At 50.1% G+C, this 22,442-nt stretch overlaps 11 protein-coding genes across 11 annotated transcripts; 9 read left to right on the forward strand and 2 right to left on the reverse strand.

The window, feature by feature from the left end:
- Positions 1–28: 28 nt before the first annotated feature.
- Positions 29–1,819, forward strand: BDR25DRAFT_256859 (serine/threonine protein phosphatase-like protein 2A catalytic subunit). The gene is made up of 6 exons (XM_033686440.1): positions 29–461; positions 525–566; positions 619–724; positions 772–1,305; positions 1,354–1,426; positions 1,477–1,819. Exons 1-6 carry the CDS (start codon positions 300–302, stop codon positions 1,547–1,549), a joined length of 990 nt encoding a protein of 329 aa, XP_033550719.1. The 5' UTR covers positions 29–299; the 3' UTR covers positions 1,550–1,819.
- A 1,225-nt stretch (positions 1,820–3,044) lies between these two features.
- BDR25DRAFT_301960 (MCM-domain-containing protein) lies at positions 3,045–5,122 on the forward strand. The gene is made up of 2 exons (XM_033689692.1): positions 3,045–4,871; positions 4,929–5,122. Exons 1-2 carry the CDS (start codon positions 3,090–3,092, stop codon positions 5,049–5,051), a joined length of 1,905 nt encoding a protein of 634 aa, XP_033550720.1. The 5' UTR covers positions 3,045–3,089; the 3' UTR covers positions 5,052–5,122.
- Positions 5,123–5,721: 599 nt separating this feature from the next.
- On the forward strand, positions 5,722–7,354 carry BDR25DRAFT_341125 (alcohol dehydrogenase). Its single transcript, XM_033693579.1, has 5 exons — positions 5,722–5,943; positions 6,008–6,051; positions 6,109–6,504; positions 6,552–6,845; positions 6,895–7,354. The coding sequence occupies exons 1-5, from the start codon at positions 5,826–5,828 to the stop codon at positions 7,087–7,089; spliced, it is 1,047 nt and encodes a 348-aa protein (XP_033550721.1). The 5' UTR covers positions 5,722–5,825; the 3' UTR covers positions 7,090–7,354.
- Positions 7,355–7,548: 194 nt separating this feature from the next.
- On the forward strand, positions 7,549–10,345 carry BDR25DRAFT_301962 (uncharacterized protein). The gene has a single exon (XM_033689693.1). The coding sequence runs from the start codon at positions 7,741–7,743 to the stop codon at positions 10,042–10,044; it is 2,304 nt and encodes a 767-aa protein (XP_033550722.1). The 5' UTR covers positions 7,549–7,740; the 3' UTR covers positions 10,045–10,345.
- On the forward strand, positions 10,162–10,522 carry BDR25DRAFT_125836 (uncharacterized protein). Its single transcript, XM_033683766.1, has one exon. It carries the CDS (start codon positions 10,278–10,280, stop codon positions 10,473–10,475), a length of 198 nt encoding a protein of 65 aa, XP_033550723.1. The 5' UTR covers positions 10,162–10,277; the 3' UTR covers positions 10,476–10,522.
- A 760-nt stretch (positions 10,523–11,282) lies between these two features.
- Positions 11,283–13,371, forward strand: BDR25DRAFT_281963 (MFS general substrate transporter). The gene is made up of 4 exons (XM_033687931.1): positions 11,283–11,527; positions 11,607–11,796; positions 11,859–11,991; positions 12,042–13,371. Exons 1-4 carry the CDS (start codon positions 11,375–11,377, stop codon positions 13,213–13,215), a joined length of 1,650 nt encoding a protein of 549 aa, XP_033550724.1. The 5' UTR covers positions 11,283–11,374; the 3' UTR covers positions 13,216–13,371.
- A 237-nt stretch (positions 13,372–13,608) lies between these two features.
- BDR25DRAFT_312054 (uncharacterized protein) lies at positions 13,609–15,132 on the reverse strand (the record flags this gene model as incomplete). Its single annotated transcript, XM_033691278.1, has 1 exon — positions 13,609–15,132. The coding sequence occupies one exon, from the start codon at positions 15,130–15,132 to the stop codon at positions 13,609–13,611; it is 1,524 nt and encodes a 507-aa protein (XP_033550725.1).
- A 413-nt stretch (positions 15,133–15,545) lies between these two features.
- On the reverse strand, positions 15,546–16,939 carry BDR25DRAFT_281968 (Nucleotidylyl transferase). The gene is made up of 2 exons (XM_033687932.1): positions 16,776–16,939; positions 15,546–16,725 (listed from the first exon to the last, which is right to left on the reverse strand). The coding sequence occupies exons 1-2, from the start codon at positions 16,810–16,812 to the stop codon at positions 15,596–15,598; spliced, it is 1,167 nt and encodes a 388-aa protein (XP_033550726.1). The 5' UTR covers positions 16,813–16,939; the 3' UTR covers positions 15,546–15,595.
- Positions 16,940–17,123: 184 nt separating this feature from the next.
- BDR25DRAFT_281969 (DEAD-domain-containing protein) lies at positions 17,124–19,570 on the forward strand (the record flags this gene model as incomplete). Its single annotated transcript, XM_033687933.1, has 1 exon — positions 17,124–19,570. Exon 1 carries the CDS (start codon positions 17,165–17,167, stop codon positions 19,568–19,570), a length of 2,406 nt encoding a protein of 801 aa, XP_033550727.1. The 5' UTR covers positions 17,124–17,164.
- A 312-nt stretch (positions 19,571–19,882) lies between these two features.
- Positions 19,883–20,413, forward strand: BDR25DRAFT_312057 (uncharacterized protein; the record flags this gene model as incomplete). The annotated part of the gene is made up of 2 exons (XM_033691279.1): positions 19,883–20,226; positions 20,332–20,413. 2 exons carry the CDS (start codon positions 19,883–19,885, stop codon positions 20,411–20,413), a joined length of 426 nt encoding a protein of 141 aa, XP_033550728.1.
- Positions 20,414–21,238: 825 nt separating this feature from the next.
- BDR25DRAFT_386799 (uncharacterized protein) lies at positions 21,239–22,192 on the forward strand (the record flags this gene model as incomplete). Its single annotated transcript, XM_033698024.1, has 1 exon — positions 21,239–22,192. The coding sequence occupies one exon, from the start codon at positions 21,239–21,241 to the stop codon at positions 22,190–22,192; it is 954 nt and encodes a 317-aa protein (XP_033550729.1).
- Positions 22,193–22,442: the final 250 nt, after the last annotated feature.

A 22,442-nucleotide genomic window follows, 5' to 3' on the forward strand; every position in this document is an offset into this window, starting at 1 on the left:
CAGGGTTGTCACCAGCGGTCTGCAGTGCCAACAGAGGAAGCGACCTCGAAACCCCCCGTTTCACGCCGCATTCTTCCACTCCAACCTAATTTTTCACACAATCCCCACTTGCTTGTCCAGTGCAAATCGCTGACACACTCTTTCAACCTCGAAACCTCCCTCATTAACGTGTGCCTCCGACCAGGCACGTCATCTGCGCGCCAAGTTCAGCGCGGCAAGAACCCCCCTCACAAGAAGCCTCACAACACAAACAGCGATACCCACAGTTTCACCTTCCACGGCGTCCTGTTACTGCAGTCATGGATACTAATATGGAGGATGTCAAGATGCCTGAGCCCATGCAGCTATCGTCAATCCCGCTCACCGAGCCCGCGTCCATTCCAACGCTAGACGGTTGGATTGAGGGTCTTATGAACTGCAAGCAGTTGCCTGAGAGTGATGTACAGAGACTGTGCGACAAAGTAAGTTGAAGATACTGTATGAATGACAAGTGTGGCATGGGCTGATAGCTGTCGCGTGCACAGGCCCGTGAGGTACTTCAGGAGGAGTCTAACGTACAGCCAGTGGTGAGCGCTGAATATGCCCCCAAGTGCTGAAGCACATGCTCACGACCCGTAGAAATGCCCTGTCACTGTGTGCGGAGACATACATGGCCAGTTCCACGATTTGATGGAGCTGTTCAAGATTGGCGGTCCTAATCCTGATACCAACTATCTCTTCATGGGTAAACAATACCCGCGCCTGCGACGACTGGCGGCTAACCAAATGCAGGTGACTACGTTGACCGTGGTTATTTCTCCGTTGAGACGGTGACCCTCCTTGTTGCTCTCAAGATTCGATACCCCCAACGCATTACAATCCTACGAGGGAATCACGAGTCTCGCCAGATCACTCAAGTTTATGGCTTCTACGACGAATGTCTTCGGAAATACGGAAATGCGAACGTCTGGAAGTACTTCACAGACCTGTTCGACTATCTGCCGCTTACTGCCCTGATTGACAACCAGATCTTTTGTCTCCACGGCGGGCTTTCCCCTAGCATTGATACCCTGGACAATATTCGTGCGCTTGACAGGATACAAGAGGTACCGCACGAAGGACCGATGTGCGATCTGCTCTGGTCAGATCCTGACGATAGGTGCGGCTGGGGTATCTCTCCTCGTGGCGCTGGTTATACGTTTGGGCAGGACATCTCAGAGGCCTTCAACCATAACAACGGCTTGACCCTGGTGGCAAGAGCTCATCAGCTCGTGATGGAGGGGTACAATTGGTCTCAGGATAGAAATGTGGTGACCATCTTCTCTGGTAAGCCTGTCCCTCGTAATTCCACACCCAAGTTGCTCACAAATACAGCACCAAACTATTGTTACAGGTGTGGCAACCAAGCGGCAATCATGGAGATTGATGAGCATCTGAAGTACACTTTGTATGTTCCTCTAGATCCTACACTGATGCGCATTGCTAATACTGGCTCAGCTTGCAGTTCGATCCTTGCCCTCGAGCTGGAGAGCCGATGGTATCTCGCAGGACTCCAGACTACTTCCTTTAGACAGCATCTCTGGCGCTCAAATCCTCCTGCATAGCGTGGTAGACTGTACATAGCATCAGCCTATCGAACGACCCACAAAAGGTCTCGCTACTGCATGTCTAAGATTTGTCTTCAACTGGCGTGAGGGACGTCTCCTGCAAGGCCCACCTCTTGCCTTGTCCAACAACACATTAAATGTTGAGTGAGATAAGGATAATTACGGAGATCACGCAAGCTGAAGGCGGTCTGCAGACCACAAAACGTAGGCCCGATCATTAGACTGTTAAAGATGTGTATGATTCCCACGAATGTGCCAAAATGTGAACCAAATGAAGTAGAAAGTCCATGGTTATATTTGGAGGTGTGGGAGCCTTTCCTAAACAGGAAGGGTAATTGTGTGGCGCGCGCCAACGCGACGCGTTTTTGCCGAAACACGTCCCCCGCGAAGACCTCCTGAACACCATAACTTCCATCTTTGCCTGCATCACAACAACACACCACCTTTTCTGCCCACAATGTCATCGCTATTAGATGCTGTCCTCCATTCCGACGCTGCAGTAACGCCGTCAAGCGATCCTGGAAACGCACGGCGGTCGCAAATCCGCTCTTCTTCCGCCAGACCCCGCGCTCCTCCTTCCGAAAGCGCTGGCGCGAACAGCGACATCGAAGGATTTGCAGATGATGAAGTCGTGGGAGCAAGAGGCCCAGGACGGAGGCCCAACGGGCCGAGGACCGATGTACCTAAAGTTGTCGACGTGACTGGAGAGACGCTTTCGCTGCGGTTTCAAGAGTTCTTAGAGAGGTGAGCTGGACCAAGTTGATAGTACTGGGGACTCTGACAGATGATAGCTATACTGAGGACCCAACCGCTTCAGCGCTACCTGCCTCCAGCGTCCCAACCACTGACAAGTACTACATTGCCCAGATCAGAGGGCTCCGCCTTTACAATCTTTCAACCCTCTATGTCGACTACACTCATCTGCTCCGGCATGAGGACGGTGTTGTTGCCGCTGCTGTTGCCAGCGAATACTATCGATTTCTCCCCTATATGATCCGCTCTCTCCACAACCTAATTGCGAAGTACGAACCAAAGTACTTTCGCGAGCATCGCCAGCCTGCATCGACATCCTCCGTCACCGCCCCATCGAACGTTGGGAACGCCACAAGCCAAAACGAGTCGATCAACGAGAAGACACCCAACCAGCAGACGGACAAGATATTTACTCTGGCATTCTACAACATCCCGCTAGTCTCGCGAGTCCGCCAGCTGCGCACTACCTCGATCGGACGCTTGCTGTCTATATCAGGGACAGTCACAAGAACCTCAGAAGTGCGACCTGAGCTCTCAATGGCTACCTTTGTATGCGAGGCTTGCAACACCGTTGTTCCCAACATTGAACAGACCTTCAAATATACAGAACCGACACAATGCCCAAACACCACATGCATGAACCGGGAAGGCTGGCGACTCGACATTAGGCAATCTACCTTTGTAGATTGGCAGAAAGTTCGCATTCAAGAGAACAGTTCCGAGATCCCAACGGGAAGCATGCCCCGAACAATGGATGTCATCCTGCGAGGAGAGATGGTGGATCGCGCCAAGGCCGGAGAAAAGTGTATCTTCACAGGAACTGTCATTGTCATCCCTGATGTGAGCCAGTTCCGAGTCCCAGGCGTACGGCCTCAGGCGATGAGGGATAGTTCGAACACATCTCGAGGGAACGACGTGGGTGGCTCTGGGGTGAGCGGCCTTAAGGCTCTCGGCGTCCGCGATCTCACATATCGAATGTCGTTTCTTGCATGTATGGTGACGCCGGACACTTCTACTCCCGGCCAATCAGCCAACCACCACATGACTGGACAAGCTGCCAACATTCTTGCCTCTTTGAACCAGGCCCAAGCGATGGAAACAACAGCCACTGGTGAAGAAGCTCAAGCTGAATATCTTGGTACCCTAACGCCCGCGGAAATCCAAGACCTCAAAGATATGGTGCACAAGCCGAACATCTTTATGCGACTGGTCGACTCCATTGCACCGATGGTGTACGGCCACCAGGTTATCAAGAAAGGCCTCCTGCTTCAGCTTATGGGCGGTGTCTCAAAAGAGACTCCCGAAGGCATGGCTTTACGTGGAGACATCAACATTTGTATCGTTGGCGATCCCTCGACATCGAAGTCGCAATTCCTCAAATACATCTGCAGCTTCTTGCCTCGCGCTGTGTATACATCCGGAAAGGCATCCTCAGCGGCTGGTCTTACCGCTGCTGTAGTGAAGGACGAAGAGACTGGAGAATTTACCATTGAAGCTGGTGCATTGATGTTAGCTGACAACGGAATTTGCGCCATTGACGAATTTGATAAGATGGACATTTCGGACCAAGTTGCCATCCACGAAGCCATGGAACAACAGACTATCTCAATTGCAAAGGCAGGGATACAAGCAACGCTCAACGCGCGTACTTCGATCTTAGCGGCCGCAAATCCCGTTGGAGGACGATACAATCGAAAAACTACGCTCCGCGCCAACGTCAACATGTCTGCTCCCATTATGTCTCGCTTTGATCTCTTTTTCGTCGTTTTGGATGAGTGTGACGAAGATGTGGATCGCCATCTAGCAGAGCATATCGTGAGCATTCACAAAGATAGAGATGATGCGGTCGAGCCTGAATTTAGCACTGAGCAGTTACAACGTTACATTCGTTTTGCGAGGACTTTCAAACCCGAATTTACCGACGAAGCGAAGGTTAGTTTAGTGGAAAAGTATAAAGAGCTCAGGGCAGACGACGCACAGGGCGGTATTGGCAGAAACAGCTATCGCATAACGGTCCGTCAACTCGAGAGTATGATTCGTCTTTCAGAAGCCATTGCGAAGGCGAACTGTGTCTCTGAGATCACGCCGGAATTTGTCAAAGAAGCATACAACCTCCTCCGACAATCTATCATTAGTGTTGAGAAGGATGATGTTGAAGTTGAGGACGAGGATGATGAGGCTCTGGTTGCGGTAGCGGAGGCCGCAGAATCAGCACACCAAGACGGAGATGCTCCTATGGGTGATGAAGAGGAGGAGGATGATGGTGGGGAGGCTGCGCGGGCAAGGACAGCGAGCCGCACACCAGCTGCACCCGCAAGAGAAAAGACCAAGATCACGCATGATAAGTACGTGGCCATGCGTAATATGTTCGTCAAGCGAGTCAACGAGGACCAAACCGCCACTGAGGATGGGGTGGAAGAGGAGGAGTTGTTAGTGTGGTACTTGGAGCAGAAAGAAGGCGAGTTGGACACGCAAGAAGATTTGAACAAAGAGCGGGTTCTGGCAAAGAAAGTGCTCAAGAAAATAGTCAAGGTAAGTGGCATTATCGTTGGAACACAAAGACTCTCTGAATTAATCATTACCCTGTAGGAGCAATACCTTATGCAAATCCGTGGGGAAGGACTCGCCGATGAGCAAGGGCAAGGCCTTGCGTCAGACTCCAATATTGTCTATGTCCTTCACCCCAACTGTCCTGTAGAGGATATTGTATGAGGAGCATTACGAGATTATTAGAAATACATGATTAATCCAACGCACATGGTAGGATTGAGGACGGGCGTTTGGGGCTGACGGTCATGGATGAGGGGTTGGTTCGTAGAACTATTGGATACCAGTTAGATTTCCAACTTACACTTGAAACTAACGTGCTTGTCACAAGTACCATTAAACGGCCTATTCGAAAGCAGCGTTTAGGAGAGACAATGTGCTACAATTTTGGTCATATTGTGTAGAGCTTCCTCCCTGAGTACCTTCTAATGGCTAAGAAAATTAGCACTATAATGCTGTGCGATGTCGATTTCAAATAGCTGACTTAAGCTTAAGGCTGACTATTTGACTAATGCAATCTTTTCAAACTGCACTTGGCTGCCATGCTTCAAAGGTCTTGCTGGAGTTGAGTAAACAAGAGGGGGTTCAAAGGAATGCTGCGAACTACCCCCGACAACAACCCGAGCCCGGGCTATTTCCGTTTTCCAAGCCCACCGCTGACATATCGAGATGAGCGAAAAAGGCAGCAATTCCTTGTGCCCTGTGTTTCCCCCCCACGATCTAGGAATGCAGGATGCTGCACATTTGCAGATGGCTTAGAAATGTCCCAAGAGACGGCACTTGGAGTCAGTCATGTACCACTGTCCCTCCTGTCCGACTTGCGTCACCCCACGTCATAAATATGTATTTAAACTTTAAATATTTGGGTTCCCCACTCGCTCAAAGTTGATAAGCATAAGTGGTATTTCTCAAGCTTTCATTTATTCTTTTATATTCGCAATGGCACCCTCAACCGCTAAGCAGTGGACTATTGAAGGCAAGGACGGATTCGAGTCGTTGAAGTTGAATGAACAGGCGCCCGTCCCGCAATTGGGCGACAAGGACGTTCTTGTTAAAAGTATTGTCCACCGGCTCTTCTACCGCTATTTTTTTCGGCAACTTCAAATGCTAATTCTTAACAGTACATGCCGTTTCTCTGAACTACCGCGATCTCATTATACCGAAGGTATGTTTCCAATTATCCTGAACGGTCGACCACAGACTAGAGTTTAATCGTGTTAAGGGAAAATATCCCTTCGGCGTAAAGGATGGCGTAGTCCCGGGTTCGGATGGTGCTGGAACGGTTGAGGCGGTCGGGTCCCGCGTCACTCGCTTCAAACCCGGGGACAAGGTCGTGACGCTCTTCAGTCAAGGACATCTTGGAGGATCTCTCGATAGCCATTCTATTGCCACAGGGCTTGGAGGTGCCGTGGATGGCACTCTTCGTGAATATGCCGCCTTCGACGAGCAGGGGCTTGTTCACATGCCAGCCAACTTGAACTGGTTGGAAGCAAGCACATTGAGCTGTGCGGCTGTGACAGCTTGGAACGCTCTGTATGGGTTAGAGAGCAGAGCGCTAAAGCCGGGAGACACTGTCTTGACACAGGGAACTGGAGGGGTTAGCATCTTCGCTCTGCAGGTTTGTCTTCCTTCTGATTACTGGAGCTTGTGCTAAAGGTCCATCAGTTCGCAAAAGCGGCAGGCGCAAAAGTCATCGCAACGACCTCGTCTCCGCAAAAAGCAGATCTTCTCAAGAAGCTTGGCGCAGATCACGTTATAAATTACAAAGAGAATGTAAACTGGGGCGAGGAAGCAAAGAGCTTGACGCCTGGCAAAGCGGGTGTCCAGCATGTGGTTGAAGTTGGAGGCCCGACCACAATGGCGCAGTCCCTCAAGGCCATCAAAATCGATGGTGTTATCTCCATAATTGGATTTATTGGAGGCTTTTCCAAGGAACAACCGACATTTTTGGACTGTTTGGTACGTTTAGACATTATGGCAAGATGACATAAGGCTGACGTTGACACAGATGAACATCTGCACGGTTCGGGGCTTGCTTGTTGGCTCTAGACTTCAATTCGAGGACATGAACCGCGCTATTGAAGCCAATGACATCCACCCAATTGTGGACGAGAAGGTGTTTGATCTAGTACACGCAAAGGAAGCGTACGAATACATGTGGGATCAGAAGCATTTTGGCAAGCTCTGCATCAAAGTAGCGTAGAGAAAGGAATAAACCTTGATGTGGCTGCCTGAGCCGGAACAGGTCCTCTGTTCAGGCGTTCTCCACACAAACGTGCATTGTGCAAGCGAGTGCACTAAGTTGAGAAAGTGCCTGAGTTTCGCGTCCGCACGTGTTTCGTCCGTCATTCTGGCCTGGAGTTCAAGATGTTGGGCCCCGAAGACATGGATGGCACAGCAGGACATGATGGAGGGCTTGTCTGACATTGTATACGTAACTCTTGCAGGCAAATTCGGCGAGTAGCAACCGAATGGAGACGGTCGGCTTTCTTGTCGACCAGGCGTGCGGCGCTCAGCCTCCTGCAGTAGTTTAGTGCTTATGATGCTTAGCTACCCTGTGGCTGGTGGAGTCGTGGACGGTCTCGCCATCTCCTCCGCCATGGGTGTTATTGGTTATTTTATCCAGCCACGAAGTGGGAGCATCTCCCCCTCTGCTGCTATGCCTCCACCTCCTCCCTTCCGAGAGTTGGCCTATTCAGGTCGCTGCTGGCACCCTTGTGAAAGGAAGGTAAGCACCCGTGACCTCGCAGTTTATGGACTCTGGTCCCGTCATGCAGTCTTGACGTAGACCCGAGCTTCGCCGTTGCTGAATGTCCGTAACACAATCACACAAATCTCCGAATCCACCCTGAAAATGGCTGAGCGAGGGAATCTGTCGCCTTATTCCTCACGGAGTGTGTCACCAGAGAGGTACGACCCGTTCGATCCGCCGCTGGACCCCATCGAAATGTCGAACCAGATCCACCTATCCGACGAACATCAGAGGGATCGTTCACCGGGAGAGATATCACTGTCAAGCCTACCAGCAGGCTCATACTTTCCCGGATCGCGGGACGATGGGGCAAGCGGTCAATATGCGGCGCTGCCACGTCGAGCACCAACGACGCACACTTCGGCGGGAACCTCTTCTCTCAACTCAATGTTTTCTGGGCTATACCCATACAAAACACACGATGCAGATACACAGGCTTTAGTGGACAGAAGGGCTGGAGAATTGGCACAATGGCAGGTGCACTGGTCAACACCGGCAATCATACTCGCACTGTTTGTGGCCGGCCTAATAGGCGCACTCGGACACCATTTTTTCTACGTACACCTGGATGGCAAGCCTGCAGAGGCTCAACTTAGGATGATAAGATATGGAACAGCCCTTGCATTCTTTGTTAAAAGTACTCTTGTAGGCACCGTTATTCTATGCTACAGGCAGAGAATATGGACCACCTTTCGAAATAAAACCATGACGATAAAAGCCATCGATGGCTTATTCTCTGCGACAGAGGACCCCACGCAATTTATTGTCTGGGAAATGGTACGAAATGCGAAGCTTGCCACGGTGATGGCCATTTGCAGCTGGCTCATTCCCATAGCCAGTGTCCTCTCTCCAGCATCGCTAACATCGGAACCCCGGACGATGTACAATCATACACAATGTCCCGCTGTCGCCTCGCTCAATTTCACGCACGAATCGTCTTTCAATTTTAGAAACGAAAGTAACTTCCCCGGGTCTTCAATTATATACTATAATACTACGGATACTACTGGGAAAATGCCAGGATTCTTCGACTATTACGATCAGCCGTCAAAGAATGCTAGGAGATTAACCGTCACGAGTGTCTATCTCAAGAAGCCCGCAACATACCCCAATGCCTCAATCGACTCCTGTGGCGAGGGATGGAACTGCGAGTACTCCATCTCTTTCCAAGGACCTGGATACAAATGTGACGAGATCGCCAATTCTAGCAACCCTAACACCCAAGAGATTATTGCAGGAGGAGCGCCATTTAACATTAGCACGCTCGCTCCGAAAGGAGAATTTCTCTACTACAGCTCCGTCGACATTGGGGATTATGCATCGCCACAAGTTGACACAAAGGACGATGGCACCCCAGCTCAGGGGCCTCCCTACCCAGACAGCTTGGGAGTATTTGAAAGCGAACCGGTGCTCTGGATCGGATACGCCAGAAATACTTCAACGCCTTACGACCGATCAACCGAACTGGGCAAGAAATGGGGCAACGTTCATGAAGCCTCGATTCTCAAGTGCGTCGCTCACCACACCAAATACACTTTCGATATACAATTCAACGAAACAATCCAAAGCGCGACTCGCAAATCACGAAATTTCATAGCTCCCATCGTCGATACAATGGTAAACGCAGAGAACAGAAGTGACGTAGTAGCAAGTCCAAGTTCCAATTATGTACGACCAAATACGGATGTTGGGAAGTACAAATTGACTGCTGCGTACCATGCGATGGGCTCTCTCCTGCGCAACTTCCTCCGTGGATCAATCGCTTATACCCCTCCGTACTATGTGACAAAATCAGATATCTCCGAATCTCGACTTGTGGAGGCGGGTACATCGTACCCGCTACACAATCTAATGGAGGGAATCTCCTCGGTCTATGAGGACATGATCATTACATTGCTTAGCGAATCACATCTTGTCATCGCGCAGACAGAAAGCGTTCCTTGCATAAAGTCGAAAACTATGAATGTCTACATCTATCACCGAGAAGGCCTTTGGGTTGGGTACGCAATTGTTGTCGCGGTCGCTTTTGTCTCCATAATCGTTGGCGCCTGGTCCATTTTTCAAAACGGTGTGGCTTCCGATACGCAGTTTTCTCGTATTATGGTCACGACGCGGAATCCGACAATTGACAGATTGAGCGTTGGGGCTTGTCTTGGAGGTGACCCTTTTCCGAAAGAGCTTAGGGAGACGAAGTTGCGATTTGGTGTGTTGTTGGAAGATGATCACAGGGAGGGACCATTTGGGAACGTCGAGCATTGCTGTTTTGGAGCTGCGGGCGAGACCAAGGATATTGTCAAATACGGGACGTATGCTGGTTTGAGAAAATGGAGAAAAGTTGATGAAGAGGAGGCTGGCGATGTTCTTGAGAAAGGGCACCTGCTCGGTGAGGCCGACACACATACATGAGCCTCCGATCCGGTTCTGCAATATACTGGGACGAACTAACCGCGACTTCTCTATAGCATATCGGTTTTGTTGGTGGCCGCTACGACGTTACGACTCGACATGGTAAATGAATAGACTCGTCTATGAACTTCATTTCAAGGAGTATAAAACGGGATGTTTACTATAGTCTCATGTGTCGCCGCATGACTCTAGGACGATGTTAGTGTTATAAGGAGCTGATTTTGGACCGGTGCATGCTCTTTCGAAACCGCTTCGAGTCTTTGGTGGAATATTTCTTTCTAGATACCCCTTTACAGCTCCCGATTGTATTACGTTATCTAGTGATAATTTGTATACGTTATTACATCTTAGTTCCAAGGTCTTGTTTGGCTGTCCACCTCCCTCTTTCTAGACGACGAACGATGAACCCTAGAAGAGGATCCTCCCCCTAGTATAGCCACGCAATGAGAGACAACGGATTTCTAGCTTACAGTCGCGGGAGTACTCGGGGGTTGTTCACTTTACGGCAACCACATGTCGCTAGCGCATATGTTTGATTTAGAAGATCTCTATTACGGAGGGAGTGTGGGAGGTACACGAAAGTCGTCACTAATCTGCTAGGATCATAGAGCACTACCTAGCAAAATTTTGTCGTAGATATGGCTATAGTTGTTTGTCTATTAAATCTTTCTACTATCATAACATAAGGACTGGGGTACAATCGAGGGGATCGTTAATACCTTATATTTCTATGCTCGACAGATTTATATCTTGGAGTAGAAGCTATTGTTTAGTTCTCTCTCTGGTTTTAGGGGCCATTCTATGATCTCCGTTATTATTCATTTAAGGAGAGTAGGATGCATATGCCGCTTGGCTGATCGAGACAGTGGCCTTGTCCTCCGAGTTGAAACAGAAATTTTCTCCAGCCGTCAGACAGCAGCGTGAAATGCCAGGCACCTACATCGTGTTTTCTGGTCGAGACAAATTTCGGACAGAACTTAGCACCTTGTTGGCATCCTCCCTAATTTTAGCAAGATGTTTGGAAATATTCCTGTCACTGTCTACACTTTTTTGGTACTTTCCCTATTAGGAAAGTTAGGCGGAGTCGGGCATCGCTCGGACATCGTGCTGATTCTACGGAGATCTCAACCCCGCTTTCGGACTTGCGTCCGAACCAACCAGTGAGACAATCGACAATTCGCTGACATATCCGGTCGCTGGCTATAATTCGATCTAAGTGTACAGAAACTTCTAGGTTTCCGGATTTGCTTTTGTTCTCCCAATCCTCCTCTTCTGAAAAGGCGTGTTGGAACCATTACATTCACTTTTCACGACGTGTAAATCGAATAAAATGACACCCCCATCTAGAACTCCGCCCCAAGAAAGGGTTGACGATAACGGAAAGAACCAAAAAGCATCATATTGGGGCCTCCCAAAGAAAGGACAGTTAGCTGTGCTATGTCTAGCCCGAATAGCAGACCCTTTAGCGATTACTTCCATCCAAGTAAGCTCTACTTGCCTCTCGAAACCCATTTCACATCACATCACATCTCATCTCCTCTCATCACTGACTATTCAAATAGTCATATATGTTCTACCAACTCAAATTTTTCAACCCCTTAGCATCTAATGCCACCATCTCTACGCAGGCCGGCATTCTGGTTGGTACACGAACTGCAGCTCAAGTCTTCACAGGGATGATTTGGGGACGGTTGGCGGATTCGGATTTGGGCGGGAGGAAGGTGGTGCTTTTTATAGGGTTGGTAAGTTGCGGTAGGTAACATTATGTTTAACTCCCCAATTAGATAGCCCCTCAGCTGAGACGGATATACTAGGTATCTCTTATATCGGATACGGTCTAGCGAGGAGTTTTGCTATGGCAATCTTCTGGCAGGTGTTCGCGGGATTGATGAGCAATAATGTTGCAATTACGAGATGCGTAGTTGCTGAACTGAACCCCGAGAAACGGTAAGGCTCCGGTCTGTTTCTGAATTCTCCTAGATGCTAAGTGTATGCAGATATCGAACGAGAGCTCTACTACTCCTTCCTCTCTGCGCCAGTGCTGCACAGCTACTTGGCCCATTGATTGGTGGACTCTTGAGCTTGAATACTCGCGATGCTTCTCAATCTAAAGTTCCGTATCTTGCGCCCAACCTTCTGCTTGCTCTGATCTACTTCCTGGCTGCCCTTGCCGTAATCCTGTTCATGGAAGAAACGCTCGAGAGCCTACAGGGAACCCAAAGCCATTGGTTGGAACGCATATCCCAAAGACTAAAGGCCCGATTCTCGAAGAAATCATACTCTGTGCAAACTGCCGACACTTCCTCCAACTCTAACTACACGGCCTCAGAAACCACCCCTCTTGTCACTGCTTCCACACCTACAAAACCAAAGCGCAAACGCAAGCTTCCCTTCCGCCGAATCTGGACTTTCAATGTCGTGTGCACCATGGTCTCGCATTTCATCATTGCAGGCCACCTAGGCACATTTTCAAACCTCTGGGCCATCTTCCTGACCGCTCCAACTGGGCCCTCCAACCCCTCCCAGCGCTCCCCTCCCTTCAAATTTACCGGCGGTCTAGGCATGCTTCCCCGAGACGTGGGCTTCGCGCTCTCATTACTCGGCGCCATATCCATGATCTTGCAAATGGGTCTGTATCCGATGTTGCAAGACCGCTTCGGCACGATCAAGATCTGGCGAACTGCGCTCTTTATCTTCCCATTCGTATACCTCCTCGCACCGTACCCCTCACTTGTAGCCTCCGCTCCTGAAATCTCCCACAAAACGGCTTACATCTGGGTCTCTATGACAGCGGTTCTGCTGCTTTTCACTCTTGGTCGCACAGGCGTCACACCCGCCACTACTCTCCTTATTAACGACTGTACACCGCATCCCTCTGTCCGCGGGACTATTCATGCGGCAGCAACGGTGTTGGGACATCTGAGTCGTAGCATTTTCCCTGTTATGGCGTTAGCCGTGTTTGGACAGGGACTTCAGATTGGAGTTGTAGGGTTGGGGTTCTGGTGTCTTGCAGTATTGGCTGTAGCGAGTTGTGTGGCGAGTGCTTGGGTGAGGGAGGGGAGTAATGGGGACGAAATTGTGCTTGAGGAGAGTGGTGATGATGAGGAAGAGGATGTGGGGGAGGCAAGTGGGAGGAATGGAAGTGGGCGCGGGGATTTGAGAAGGGGGTGAGGATAGATGGATTGGAAGCGACGAAGAGAATGGCTCATACCCCACCAACTATAAAATTGTCTGGATGCAGCATCCTGGGGAAGAACTTTGAGTTCAAGGCATCTCTAGTAAAAACTACAGAAAACATAGCGTGTTCCCGTAAACCAATTCCAGACCAAACCACACCAACACCATTACTCAACGATGCTTCTTTTCCGCAACCGGCTTCCCCTTTTAAACATGGAAGACGTGCTAAACTTCCCTTTCTATCAATATATGCCCTGTCACCAAACCTCGTCTCCACGTCCAATCCGCTACCTCATTCACTCACCCCAACACAACCACTCTATCAGCTAGCTAAAAATACCAAGCCCCAGTTCTATGATCCCTACGCATGAAAAGCTTCCCCCACTTCTACCAGTTGCGAACATGTACCTGCACCATTGAATGCGGGATAGTCTCTTTAGAGAACTTGCTATCGCATACCCAAGAGATCCAAGTCTCCAATGCCGCACGGCCAAGCGTTTGCATTTCTTGCAGAAATAGAGGATTTAGCCTATCGTACTGGGCTGCGGTATGAAGTATCCGCATGGCTCGCAGCCATGAGGGGAGTTTGAAGGAACTGTTCTCGGTATTGCGCCGCTTCCGCGTTGGAGAGGTTTTAGGACCATGTTCTAACCACTGCCAGTGTTGTTGAAAATCATGCCATACTTTCAGATCGAGTAGGTGTGGTATGTCTGATACATTTGGCCTTAGTGGACTGGGTATGGGGACATGCTGTCCTGACACAGCGGTTATCTTCGAAGGTTCCTGCTTGTTACTGTCCTCACTCTTGGTTTTGAATTTGTGTCTTGGTTTGGACTTATGCTTTGGTTTTGGTTCATGCCTGGGATTAGGTTCGTGCCATGGTTTACCTCCGTCTGACCTTAGTCTTGAGTCTGAGCTATAACCGGAATCTGCGTATCCGCTGTTTGTGGCACCTCCTCTAAGACATGGCATCCGGTCCCTAGGAGGAAGTGATAAAGAGGTAGTAGATCCAGACTTGATTTGACTCTTGGGCTCCGCAAACAGCGACTGAGACACATCAGTCGAAGTTATACTCTCTAGTGTACCCCATCTAGGGTCTGAATTCATATCCGGATCACTAACAAGCGCCAAATCATTGTCCGAAAGCCTTTGTGGCCGTGACCGACGAAATAAATACCCGTATGAAAGCTCATAGCCTAGCACGGAGAGGTTTTGGTGCGACGGAAGAAGTTCGAAGGGAGCCCCTGGGTTTGCCGAATCGATGGAAGGAGTTGGAGGTGCGGCTCTGGGTGATCGGTGGTGGTGGTAGTGGTGGTTGTACATGCCGGGCGGAGGATTGAAGCCGACTTGAAGGTCGTATGGAGGCGACGAATGCTGTGGCGCCCCAGGCCGCACCCAGTACGTCGACATGTAGGGATTTCGGGGTATTTCGATGGACCAAGAATTTCTGTGAGCAGGACTGAGTGGGGTGATAGGAGATTGTTGGGCTGGAGCGAAGTTGCCATGATTGTGTTCGCTGAAGGGGTATTGATACATATCCGGCCTAAGAAGGTAAAAGACTGGCTCATAATCGAGTGAAAGGGAGCCGTGTCCTTCATCATCATGGATAGCTTTCTGCTGGCACCACCTCGGTCCTGTTGGACAGTAGCTGCAGTGGTCTATGTCATAGATCGCATATACGGGGGCTGGACAAGGCCTGCTGGCCAAGGCGTCGGGGCATTTCCAGCTCATCCGCAAGACGTGTTCTGCTTTGCCGCAGGGTGGTTTCCATGTGAGATAGTTACACATGTTTAATCTAGAGGCGGTCAGTAGAAATTTGGTATATTTTGAGTGCCCCAAGGCGTGGGGTATAAAAGTAGGTGCGGGTGGGTGGATGTCGATAGAGAACAATCCTGTGGCAGTGACTGGCATAACGAACACTTGCGGTGGGATGTTGTGGATACTTGGCTTATGAGACGTGCTTCTCGGATGGCGATCGCTTACAAGGGAGCGTGGAGCGCTAAGGGAAATGTAGACATGAGCTAAGATGCTACAGAATGGATGGTGTCAAGATGTTTTGTAGATGGTGAAGGAGGTTGAGCGGAGGAAGAAGAGACAAGCCTTGTTCAAACTGAGCAAATAGGTGAGTGCATTGCCGCTGCCGTGTTTGAGCATCATGGTAGTTCCCTAAACTAATGCTGAAGGGTGGCTAGTGGGAGGGACTTATTTGGAACAGGCATTTGCAACCTCATGGGAACTTGCCCCAAATTGAGCAGTAGAAGATGCAGGAACTTATGTCTAGAGTTAAGATAAAGTAAATGGATGATGTTCCAATGTTTTACAGCCGTAGACACATGCCGTCTGAGGAAAATCGTATACCTGTCATCGCGGAAACTTATGCTACCGGATCAAGGACAATGTTGTCAATAAGTCGAACAGGTATTTGGCCGCCACCAACTCCCAGTTCCTCGCCTTCCTTTGCATCTTCTAGGGGTAGCATCTTCACAGCACCGCTCAAAATAGCACCCTTCGCTTCATCAACTTCCTCTAACTCTTCCATTGTTTCAGGATTGGCTAGACTTATGTAGTCCACTTCAAATCTAGCTCTCTTGCCCGGTTCCAAAGCTTCTTGCTCGAGCAAAGTCTTATCCGCATGATCGTTAGCAGGCCAGAGGATATCGCCCCTCTTTCTCTTGCCAGCGTTGTATTGCGCCTCTGCTTTCCGCAACAATTGGTTGAGCACAATGCCAACGTTCCGCCGGCGAGTACCTAGGTATACGTTCCGAGACGACAATGCTAACCCATCTTTTTCTCGCTCTGTTGGTCCAATCCGGACTTCGGTGTTGAGGTGGAAGTCTTTGACAAGGCGTTTGATCACCACCGTCTGCTGAATATCCTTTTGACCGAAATAGACGCGGTCCGGAGCGCAGATGTTGAAGAGCTTCATGCAAACCGTTGCCACGCCCCTAAAAAACACAGGGCGGGATGCACCTTCGAGCAGTTGGCCTAGGGGGCGGATCTCGACGAACGATCCTGCGCCGGGGATGCTGCTGTCAGGAGGCAAAGTAGGGTACATAGTCTTGGTACTCGGTGCAAACACAGCGGATATACGGCCTGCTCCCAAGCTCGCCAATTCTCTATCCAGCACGGTTAAAATCTTCATGTCGGCTTCCCATGTTTTGGGGTAGGACGCTAAGTCCTCATTCATGCCGAATTGTGTCGGATTCACGTATATCGAGACAAAGACGTCTGTGTTCTCGGCAGCTGCTTGACGGACGAGGGAAAGATGCCCTTCATGAAGAGCTCCCATTGTTGGCACAAGACCGAGCGTGCGATTGTTGAGGAGTAGGTCCCTTCGCCATTTTCGCAGTGGGTCGACATCACGGAAGACCTGGGTGTGCGGAGCAAAGGGTTTAGGGGAGCGTCGTGGGGAAGAGGAAGAGAGGAAGCGGACGACTCGTCTCACAAAGGGAGCGGAGTAAAGAGGTGAAAGCCGTTTGGGAGGGCAGTGGTGGTTGGTGCACACTGTCACGTATCAGCCTCGCGACTCAATGGGTCGAATTGAGGTTGTCTACTAGCTAAGTACCGGAGGGCTTGGAACTGAGAAGCCATGGTGTTGCGGAGATGCGGAGGCCGTCCGGAGGCCGCCGTTCTTGGTATCAGGGAGATGGTGGAGGATGGAGTTTGCGGTGGAAACCCTCTTCGGCAACCGAGGAGCTGGCCGAGTGAGTGAGCGAAGCCATCTGTGCAAACTGGGGAAAGAATCGAATCTTGGACTGCAATCTGCAGTGAACATTTCATAACAGTCACGTGCACGGTAAGGTCATGCACCATGCAGGTGAGCAGTCTGTGCGTGCTCCACCGAAAAGTTTCTGGACCGAAGTGGGCTGGGCATTGTGCGTGAAATCTACCAACCATCAACCCTTACCCTCCAACAATCGCACTGTGTTGAGGCGGGGCAATCATGGCGGACGATGGCATGCTCCTCAATTTCTCGATCCCCGTCGGCGGTATTTTGAACAAGCCAAAATTCAAAGGTGGCACTTGGAGGGACCGATTGACCGCAAAGAAGGCTGCCGAGAACTGGCACAACAGAGCCACTGGACGACTCACCGGATCGGAGACCTCGGCGAATGTGAATCGTATCACAATCGGTGAAAGAAGAACACGAGCATCGAAGAGCCCAGATATTGTGACTGAGAGACACGCAAAACGGCCGCGAGTTGGTGGAGAGTTTAAACCTGCGGCAAGTGAGAAGGTCTCTGCCACGAAGACGCCCGGAGAGAAGCAGCATATCTCTAAGGGAGGGAAGCAGATCATCTCGTCGTTGTTCTCCTTCAATCCTGTCTCGACGACCAAGTTGCTCCCAAAAGACGACTCACAGAACGACATCGTGGTTGAACCTTCTAATGCGCCGCTCAGGAGCGAACTTGACACCTTCACCTCCCTTGGAATATCGACCACCCTTGCTGCCCATCTACTGAACAAGATGGACCTGAAAGCTCCCACAGCGATTCAGAAAGCAGCAATATCACAGTTGATAAAAGAGGATACCGATGCATTTATACAGGCAGAAACTGGTTCAGGGAAGACGCTGGCATACCTACTGCCAATAGTGCAGAGGCTCATGGAGCTATCCGCAAACATGAAGAAACGGAAATCTGATGAAGCGGTCCAGAGAGACTCTGGTCTTTTCGCGATAGTGCTTGCGCCAACTCGAGAATTAAGCAAGCAAATCGCGCAAGTGTTGGAGAACTTGTTGCGGTGTGCGCATTGGATCGTGGCTGGAACAGTCATTGGTGGCGAGAAGAAGAAGTCAGAGAAGGCTCGGTTGCGGAAGGGCCTCAATATTCTCGTCGCAACGCCAGGTCGGCTAGCAGACCACCTGGAGCACACACAAGCCCTAGATGTGAGCAATGTGCGGTGGCTGGTGCTTGACGAAGGAGACCGATTGGTGGAGCTTGGATTTGAGGAGGAGATCCAGAAAATTGTTAGCAGTCTCAACCTACGAATGCGGGCGAAGAAGACTTCCAACATTCCCGGGCTTCCGGAGAAGAGGACGACGATCCTCTGTTCTGCTACAATGAAGATGGATGTCGAGCGACTAGGGCAGATCAGTTTGAAAGATGCGGTCCACATCCAGGGTGATCCTGCAGAGAAGGTGCAAGGTGCAACCGAGAAAGATGACCGCACATTCTTTGCCCCTGCGCAACTGAAGCAGTCTTATGCTGTAGTTGCCCCAAAGCTCCGCCTAGTATCTCTCATCAGCATGCTAAAACGGACCTTCGTAAGGAAAGGATCAATCATGAAGGCAATCGTGTTCATCTCCTGTGCCGATTCCGTCGATTTTCACTTCGATGTTCTCACTAACAAGTTGGAAGAAGTGGTTGCGGACGAACCGCCAGAAGACGGGAAGGAGAATGTGGGAAGTGACGAGACGACCGAAACAAGGCCTAAGAAGATCAAAGGCGTCCCTCAGTCTGATCCCACCAAGCTCACAGTAACATATGCAGAGTCACCAGTTCTGTCCCCCAAAACCCACTCCGTAACGGCATACCGGCTCCATGGATCTCTCCCACAAGTTCTTCGAACGTCGACACTCTTGCATTTCACAAAGACTAAGGAGCCGTCTGTCATGTTAGCTACAGATGTCTTTTCACGCGGTCTCGACGTCCACGACGTCGATCTCGTCATCGAATACGATCCTGCTTTTTCCCGCGATGATCATTTACATCGTATTGGCCGAACTGCGCGGGCGGGACGCGACGGTCGGGCCTGCATATTCCTCATGCCAGGGTGCGAAGAAGGCTATGTAGAGGTTCTTAAGAGTGACCGCAAGGATAGTGAGACTGGCGTTACTCTCACTCGCCAGGATGCGGAGGAGATTCTAAAGAAGGGCCTCGTTACGTCTGGGCAAGTATCAAAGGACAAGACATCCTATATGGATAAAGCTACAGACTTGCAGCTTAATGTGGAACGATGGGTCAAGGAATCTCCTGCACGAACGGAGTCCGCTACACGGGCGTATCAAAGCCATCTTCGAGCATACAGAACGCACGTTCACGCTGAACGAGTATATTTCAACTCCGAAGACCTGCATTTAGGCCACCTAGCGAAAGCTTTCGCCTTGAGAGATAGACCTAGTGGGATGAGGGTTCCCGGCCTTAGGACACGTGCTGGTAGAGAAAGTAGGAAAGGGGTTAGTGGAACTGGTATGAAAGACAACCACCCCTCTACAGGGGGGAAGATAAATCTGGATCCTTCGAGTACCAGCGCGGACGAGGAGGCAGCCAAAATGAGGAAGGCAGTCAGGGCTCGCGAGAAGTTCATGAGAGCTGCTGGGATGGCTGATGAGTTCAACTTAGGATAACTATTATCAGGACAGCTGAGAAAATCGGTGTCTTTAATTCAATTATTCATCTGTCACAGGCAATTCCAAGAAAACCCCCGCCTGCCCCACTGACACTGTTTTATTCAGAGTCTTTTTGCGCCAGTTTTCGTTTCTGTTGGCGACCTGTTCCATGTTTCCACACATGCTCTACCATCGTGAAGTAACTGTCACTTTTCAGCTCTCTCAAATGACGGAGCCCAACAATTCTCAACGCATTTTCCCCACCTCCGACTTTGATTTTTTTCACTTCAGAAATTCGCTTTCTCTACGACCTCATCGTCCACCACAACCATGGCCGACGAACAACCAGCCGAAGAATCTATCCTCGCCCTCTCCGACTCTTCAATGACTGCTCTCATAACATCTGCCCACTTCGTTTCTATGACCGAGCCCACCGAATCTCAAACTCCAACTTCCCTTGCGTCGGCCCTGCCCTCCATCACCCACGTCGTCACCTCCGTTCGACCAGCGCAAAGTATACAGAATATCATCGCCATCGACGAGTCAATGATACCCCCTCAGTGGCGGCCCAGGCCACTGCATTCAACAGGTACAGCATGGTATTATGGTGTAGAAGTGATGGGCGGAATGTTGGTCGGCGGAATTCTGGTGGTGTTCATAATCACATGGTGCCAGTAAGTGTTGAAATAATCCTTTGTCTTTAACGAAGGAGATGCCCACCAAGGGAAGGAGGGAGAAGGATGAGAAAGCGGTGTGGGATTGTGCTAACGGGAGTGCAGATGTTGGTGGGTAGGAAACTGTTTCTGGAATTTTGATAGGAGGGGCATGAAGAAGAGGAAAGCTTCGTGGGAGAGGTATTAAGTTCCCGCCGTCATCGTGGGATACAACTTGCACTGTAAGACTGGCTGCCTAATGCTGGATTGGAGTTGGATAGGGTTCGGAAGTAGCTGTGTATTGTGTGGCGTTTGATCAAGGGGCTCTTTGGGGAATTGGGTGCGGTCACACAGTTTCGAATAGCCTTCCAGATGTTAGGAATATTCAAGTCTTAATGTATAATGGAGAGAATGTGAACGACTGGTGCTACAACTCTTATAGAGCTCCGGTGTGAAGGCTCGTGCTTCATTCACACTACTTAAGCTTTTGAGGCTCGTGTTGATCATTTTGGCTCGCACTCCCTAATCCTCCAACTCTTGCCCTCAAACATAACCGAGTCTATCCTCCTCTTTCTGTAATAGTTCCAAAGGACTCAATTGCTTGTGGCTGAGCGACTGCCGCGGGTTGTTTTCCACTTGTTTCTCAGCTTCCTATATCTGTTGTAACTATGGTTAAGGCGTCCAAGCCTGGTTGCGGAAACACACATTAAATCCTTGTGGCTGATCGCGTGAAACAATCGCTCAGGAGTACTCGGAAACGAGACGCATCGGAAGATCCTGTGTAATTTTTGCTCTGGGGCTGAGCGATCTGTAATAGAAAGAAAAATGCAATACCTTCGTCGTCCAAAACTCCAATTTATGCTCTCATTCATTCATTCATTTATTTATTCATCGTCATTCGTTTCTGCCAAAATTGCTGGGCCTCCATTCTCTACTTTCAATTGAGATCCGGTCGAGAGCGTCATTGCTTCTCAAGACTGATATCTTCAAACCCGTTTTTCTGCAAGCCAGACTAGTCTTTTGGACTTTCGAGATGTTGAGTTATTTCGTGACAGCACTAAGTGTTGCCCCAGTTCTCCAAATCACCTTCGCCCTTCCCACTACCAACCAACCTCGAGCCGCGTACCCCTTCACTAGACTTGTAGCCTTCGGCGATGAACTTAGCGACAATGGCAACGGAAGCTATGCCCACGGCATCACAGGCGATCCGGCAACCGTCTACGGCTTCGGCACCTGGACCAATGGTCCCGTTGCCGTATCATACCTCTCTAATCTCCTCAAAGCTCCTTTAACTGACTATGCCTTTGGAGGATGTTGTGGCGGGGCCTCCGGAGGCGCAACATTCGACAACGCGTACACCAAGTCCGCGGCTGGAGCCGCGTCGCTCATTGATCAGATCGCAAATTACAGCGGAAAAGGATACCCTGACATCAAGAAGTCGATGCAGTTCATTTGGGTCGGACAAAACGACGTCAGTGCGCATACAGATGCTTTCTGGGAGGGCGATCCGCACAACGCGGACTTTGCGCAGAACGCTGCGGCGAAGACAAGTGCGGCGGTGAAGAAGCTAATCGATGCCGGCGCGCCGTACGTCCTGGTTGCGAATATCTATCCCAAGCATCTTGCACCTGTGACGGCGAAGTACCTCTGCGGTACATCGACTTCTTGCGTGGAAACATGGGGCAAGGTTATTTCTTCGGCAAACGCTGGTATCAAGACTTCCCTCCAGCAATTCGGTACCAAAGCTATCTACTACGATTCCTTCTCTTTCGTCTCGAATCTGTTGAACAAGGCGGCGGCGAATGGGTTTACGGCGCCGTTGACGGATTTCTGTGATGGCATGGGGGATGCGACGTGGAATGACTGCATGGTGAAGGGGAATATGGGGAAGTACTTTTGGATGAATTTTGTGCAGCCTACTACTCGGGTGCATGAGTTGATTGCGAAGGATATGAAGGCGACTGTTGATAAGCACTTGGGATTGTAGACGGTGGGGTTGAAGGTTGAGGGGGAGGGCGGATGGAGGACAGAGGGGAAGTAAGAGATTGACTTCTTGTACTTATACTGACTATATTCGAACTAGCTTTTGGAGAGAAATATAGAGAAACGGAGACTGTGTCTCCCGCTCATTTTCAATACGGTGGCATCCGGCAAGGGGTAATGCGGTATTGATTAACATGGGAGTGTTTGACGTACTCCACACTTAAGATTCAAAGCGAATTTTTGTAAATAAGAAG

This window comes from Lindgomyces ingoldianus (assembly GCF_010093535.1).
Source record: "Lindgomyces ingoldianus strain ATCC 200398 unplaced genomic scaffold BDR25scaffold_8, whole genome shotgun sequence".
Taxonomy (NCBI): Eukaryota; Fungi; Ascomycota; class Dothideomycetes; order Pleosporales; family Lindgomycetaceae; genus Lindgomyces; species Lindgomyces ingoldianus.